We start from the raw sequence: 6,481 nt of genomic DNA on the forward strand, positions 1-6,481 counted from the left end.
CCTGCCTCTGCCTCCCGAGTCCTGGGACTAAAGGCGTGCGCCACCACGCTGGGCAAATGTGCATATTCTTATCTGAGCCTACTTTCTAAAGCCCAGTGACAAGTGCTTGCCAAATTTCTATAAGCCAGCCCACAAAGCTCTCCACATCTCAGTTAACCTAATCTAGCTAGTCCTTCACTGACATGTCTGGAGGTTATTTCAATGGTCTTTGGCAGCATTAATCATAACAGTGATAAACATAACATTTGTAATGGTCTCCTTGGGATTAGGGAAAAGGATGGTACTGGGTAGGGGAACACAGGCACTTGAAAATGGTGGTCGTGGAGTTTTTTTCCTTAAGTTGCTTGATGGCTCTTTTAATGTTTGTACTGCCATAGATATATTATACCTCACATTTTATTACTTAAGTCATTCTGTATTTACTTAAAAAACATGAAGATTAGATTTTTCAGCTTTTTATTATTTTAGTTAGCAATGCTTTTTATTTGTGTGTGGTCCACTTGTCTGAATTTAGAATTGATAAATATGATTTAGTTCAGTCTTAGGCTCTCTCTGTGTTAACAGTTTCATATTCCATTAAGTTATCACATTTTTTTTGGTAGGAAATATTTTCTTTGTTGACAGATGTGGGTGATAGAGCTTGGAAAGATTAAGTAGTGACCCTGAGGTCATACAGCTGTACTTGGACCTTGGTCTGTCTGACTCTCTGCTGCTCTTCTTGTGGGTTGTGGGGATAGAGAAGTTTTGAATACAGTTTTGTTGTTGTTGTTGTTTGTTACCTAAATCACTTTCATATTGTATATGTAAAATGGAAATGAATTTTACAGATGACCTATCCAACCAAATTTGCAGTTCTATTGACATTTAGCACACTTAAAAAATTTTTTTTTGATATTTAATATCCTAGAGATGAAACTACACTTTTTTGTTTGTTTGTTTGTTTGTTTTTTGAGAGAGGGTTTTTCTGTGTAGCCCTAGTTGCCCTGGAGTAGACCAGGCTGGCCTTGAACTCACAGAGATCTGCCTGCCTCTGTTTCCTGAGTGCTGGGATTAAGGGTGTGCTACACCACTACCCAGAGAAACTGCACTTTTTGCCTCAAATAAAGTAAGGGTGAAAAATGAACTGCATATAATCTTATTGTTGATGGGAAAATATTGCTTTTAAATATTAAAGCACTTATTATAGCCCCAAATGACCCCAATATTTTAATTTTCTTTATAGTTTGATTCATCCGGATTCCTCAAATAGTGCTCTTTCAACAAGACTCGTATCTGTTCAAGAGGATGCTGGGAAGTCTCCTGCTCGGAACAGGTAACCTGCCAATAGAGAGACTACTCTGTCTGACTTATGTATGTCCATTGTAATGAGAACAAACAAGCAAAAGGGTGAGACGCTGGTTTCAAAGCTCTGCTAGGTTATGTTTTCTTTTTTTGGTAGTTCATTCAGTGTTTAGTTCTTTCAGATATTTTCTGATGATGTCAGGTACTGGAACCTATCTTCTGTCTAGTAGTTTAGTATGATGGTCTGAAGGATGTAAGAAAATGAGCCATGTAGGCATTCCTGTGAAAATGTGCACCAAGAAAACAGAATAGCAGAGTCGTAAGAGGGAGCACACCTGGCCAGGAATATAAGAGGTCCTATGTGCTGTAGTAGTGTCTTACAAGAATGAATGGTTCAGATGTTTTAATCTAGTCTAAGATGAGTTATTGGAATTAAACATTTTTTTTAATTTCTTTGTAAAACTTAACTTATATTTTACCTATTTATTTTGACACATCTTAATGTACACTTAAAAAAGAAAAATCCTTCGATTGATTGATTTCAGCCCTGAGTTTGATTATTTTCTCCCTTCTACTTATCTTGTGTCTATGTTTGCTTCTTTTTGCTCTAGAGCTTTCAGATTTGCTTTTTAAAAAGTTGCTAGTTTGAGACCTCTCCAATTTCTTTGTGACTATGGTGCTATGGACTATGATGCTATGGACTTTTCCTCTTAGCACTGCTTCTGTTATTCATATTTTGGGTATGTTTTGCCTACATTTTCATTGAATTCTAGAAAGTTTTTCATTTTTCCCTTATTTCTCCCTGAGCCTAGTGATCATTCAGTAGAGAGTTGTTCAGTTTCCATGAGTGTGTAGGTTTTCTGTTATTTCTGTTGCTGAAGTCCAGCTTTAATCCATGGTGGTCTGATAAGATATAAGGGGTTATTTCAGTTTTCTTACATCTGTTGCCACTGGCTTTCTAACTGGACTGTATGGTCAATTTTGGAGAAGGTTCCGTGAGGCGCTGAGAAGAAGGTATATTTTTTTCCTTTGTATTTGGGTGAAATATTCTATAGATAATCCATTAGGTCCATTTGATTCATAACCTCTGTTTCTAATCTCTGTAACTAACTTCTGCTTAGTTTCTGTCTTGATGGCCTGTGTCCATTGGTGAGTATTGGGTATTGAAAGTCTCCCACTATTAATGTGTGTGGTTCAAATGTGATTTAAGCCTTAGTAATGTTTCTTTTTTGAATGTGGGTGCCCTTGCATTTGGGGCATAGTTGTTCAGATTTGAGATGTCATCTTGGTGGATTTTTTTCTTAAATGAGCAGAAAGTGTCCTTCCTTAGCTCTCTTGAATAATTTTGGTTGAAAGTTTATTTTATTAGATATTAGAATGACTATTCCAGCTTGCTTCTTGGGGTCCATTTGCTTGGAAAATGTAGCCTTTTTCTCTGAGATAATATCTATCAGTTGCTGAGATGTGTTTCTTGAATGCAGCAGAGTGATGGATCCTGGTTTTGCATCCATTCTGTTAGCCTGTGTCTTTTATTGGTGAATTATAGTCCATTGATGTTGAGATATTAATGACCAGCGATTATTAATTCCTGTTATTTTGATGTTAGTGGTGGTTTTGTGTGTGTGTGTGTGCATGTGAGTGAGTGCGTGCGCGTGTGTGCATTTTTGCGCACACACTTCCCTTTCTTTGGTTTGCTAGTGTGAGGTAATTTCCTGTGTTTTCTTGGGTGTAGTTAGCCTCCTTGGGTTAGAGTTTTCCTTCTAGTATCTGTTGTAGGGCTGGATTTGTGGATAAATATGGTTTAAATTTGGTTTTGTCTTAGAATATCTTGCAATCCTGTACAATAAAAGGACTTCTGGAGGTATTACCATCCCTCATGTCAAGCTGCACTAAAGAGCAGTAGTAATAAAAGCCATATGGTATTAACATAAAAACTGACAAGCTGATCAGTGGAATCGAATAGAAGACTCAGATATAAACCCACACACCTATGGACACTTGGTTTTTGACAAAGAAGCCCAAACCATACAATGGACAAAAGGAAGCACCTTCAACAAATAGTGCTGGTCTAACTGGATTTTTGTGTGTAGAAGAATGCATATGGATCCGTATCTATTACTCTGTACAACACTCAAGTCCAAGTGGATCAAAGACCTCAGCATAATACCAGATACACCAAATCTAATAGAACAGAAAGTGAGGAACTGCTTTGAATGCATTGGCACAGGAGACAACTTCCTGAGCAGGACACCAGTAGCTCAGGCATTAAGATCAACAATCAATAAATAGGATCTCACGAAACTGAAAAGCTTCTATAAGGCAAAGGACACCATCAATAGCACAAAACAGCAGTATACAGACTGGAAAAAGATCTTCACTAACCTTACATCCAACAGAGGACTAATATCTAAAATATATAACGAACTCAAGAAATTAGACACTATCAAACCAAATAATCCAATTGAAAAATGGAGTACAGATCTAAACAGAGAAGTCTTAACAGAGGAATCACAGAAAGAATGGAAACAGGCAACATTTAGTAGTTAGAGTTTTACTGCTGTGAACAGGCACCATGACCAAGGCAAGTCTTATAAAAAACAACATTTAATTGGGACTGGCTTACAGGTTCTAAGGTTCAGTCCATTATCATCAAGGTGGGAGCATGGCAGCATTCAGGCAGGCTTGGCGCAGGCAGAGCTGAGAGTTCTATGTCTTCATCTAAAGGCTGCTAGAGGAAGACTGACTTCCAGGCAACTAGGGTGAGAGTCTTAAGCCTACACCCATAGTGACACACCTATTCAAACCAGGTCACACCTATTCTAACAAGGCCACACCTCCAGATGGTGCCACTCCCTGGTCCAAGAATAAAAAATCATCACAGCAACCTCTGGAGGTAGGAGGTTGGGGGGGACCCTCCAGGATGTACCAGAGACCTGGGAGGTGAGAGACTCTCAGGAATCAAAAGGAAGGACCTTAGATGAGATGCCCTACAGTGGGGAGAGGGAACTTGTAGAGCCTACCTCCAGCAGAAAGTCAGGGCATCAAATGAGGGATAGGTTACCATCCCACAGTCAAAACTCTGACTCATAACTTCCTGTCTGAAAGAAAGAACTGCAGGAATGGAAATGGAGAGAAGCCTGAGGAAAAGAAGGTCCAGTGACAGGCCAAAAGTGGGAACCAGCTTAAGAAGAGGTCTCAAGGCCTGACACTATGACTGAGGCTATGGAGCACTCAAAAAAGGGACCTATTATGGCTGTCCTCCGAAAAACTGCATTAAGCAGCTGAAAGAGTCAGATGCAGATATTTGCACCCAGCCAATGGACAGAAGCTGCTGACCCCTGTGGTTGAATTAGGGAAAAGCTGGAAGAAGCCGAGGAGGAAAGTGACCCTGTAGGAGGATCAGCAATCTCAATTAATCTGGACCCCTGAGATCGCACTAACACTGGACCACCAACCAGGCAGTGTACACCAACTGATATGAGGCCCCCAACACATACACAGCAGTGGACTGCCGGATCTGGGTTCAGTCAGAAAAGATGCACCTAACCCTCAAGAGGCTGGAGGCCCCAGAGAGTTTAGAGGTCTGGTGGTGGGTGGGGACATCCTTGTGGAGATGGGGAAGGAGGGTGCAGGGAGGAGGTATGGGATGTAGAAAGAACATCTGGAGGGTGGACCGGGAGGGGGAAAAATCTGGAGTTTAAAATAAATAAGTAAATAAATAAATAAATAAATAAATAAATAAATGGTAAAAAGATAAATGTTCAGTGTTCTTAGTTATCAGGGAAATGCAAGTCAAAATGACTCTAAGAGTCCATCTTACACCTGCCAGAATGGACTAGATCAAAAACTCAAGTGACAACACATGCTAGTGAGCATATGTGGAGCAGGAGGAACAGTCCTCCATTGCTGGTGTAGTGCAAACTTGTACAACCACTTTGGAAATCAATTTGGCAGTTTCTCAGAAAATTGGGAATAGTTCTACCTCTAGACTCAGCTGTACCACTCCTGGGCATATACTAAAAGATGCCCCACTGTAGCACATGGACACTTGCTCAACTATGTTCATAGCAGCTTTATTCATAGTGACTAGAAACTGTAAGAGCCTAGATGTCCTTTAACTGAAGAATGGATAAAGAAAATGTGGTACATTTATACAATCGAGTACTACTCAGCTATTAAAAACAAAGACATTATGAGGTCTGCAGGCAAATGTATAGAACTAGAAGATACTATCCTGAGTGGGGTAACCCAGACCCAGAAAGACTCGCTTGGTATGTATTCACTTATGAGTGGACATTAGCCATGAAGTACAGGATAAATGTGCTACAATCCACAGACTCAAAGAAGCTAAGTAACAAGGAGGGCTCAAGGGAAGAGTCTTGAATCTTCACTCAGAAGGGGAAATAAAATAGCCATTGAAGGTGGAGGGAAGGAGGGAACTGTATGGAATGGGGGTAGGGATCAAATCTGGGGAGGAGGGTGGGTATGGGCTGGGAAAGAAAATGGAAATAGATGGTGGGGTATCTCTGGGACAAGCTGGAGACCTGGGACAGGGAGGCTCCCAGGAGTCTATAGGGGTGACCCTAGTTGAGAGCCCTAGCAGCTGGGATACAGAGACAGAAATGCCACCTCTTTAGCTAGTTGGGACTTCTATCGGAGGGAGGTAGGGACTCCAACCCACCCACAAAACCTTTGACCCAGAATTTGTTTGCCTATATGATGTGCAGGGATAAAGATGGAACAGAGATTAAGGGAATGGGCAACCAATGACTGGTCCCATGGGAGAGAGCCAACCTCTGACATTATTAATGGTACTATGCTATGTTTGCAGACAGGAGTCTAGGATGACTGTCTCCTGTGAGGCTTTGCTAAGGCCCAGGCTTGGCTTGGAGAGGGGTTCTGAGGAAGGGATGTTAAGAGTGGCAAAAGAATGACTTGAAAGTCAAATTGTAGGTACAGGCTGATGGCCCGTGTTTTGCTAGAGACATTTTCTCTGGAGATACAGCTCATCCATAGAGCTCAGCTCTCCAGACCAAGGTCCAGTCTTTTATTTACATACCAATTCAGTTATTTACTCCGGGTTCCTTTTGATTATCTCACAAATTAACATTCCATGACCCGATGGCCCGGATTTTTAGTATAAGACAGCAAGACATTTTTTTTTCTTTCTTTCTTTCTTTCTTTCTTTCTTTCTTTCTTT

The 6,481-nt window shown here is 40.7% G+C and overlaps 1 protein-coding gene across 9 annotated transcripts in view; it reads left to right on the top strand.

The window, feature by feature from the left end:
- Positions 1–6,481, top strand: part of Pikfyve (phosphoinositide kinase, FYVE-type zinc finger containing) — a 90,435-nt gene that overhangs the window by 17,658 nt on the left and 66,296 nt on the right. For all 9 annotated transcript variants that reach the window (XM_029476064.1, XM_029476086.1, XM_029476091.1 and 6 more), the window contains one exon: positions 1,223–1,312. In XM_029476064.1, the coding sequence (XP_029331924.1) occupies positions 1,223–1,312 (90 nt within the window). The remainder of the gene's footprint in view (positions 1–1,222; positions 1,313–6,481) is intronic.

The sequence above is a fragment of the Mus caroli genome, chromosome 1 (assembly GCF_900094665.2).
Source record: "Mus caroli chromosome 1, CAROLI_EIJ_v1.1, whole genome shotgun sequence".
Lineage (NCBI taxonomy): Eukaryota > Metazoa > Chordata > Mammalia > Rodentia > Muridae > Mus > Mus caroli.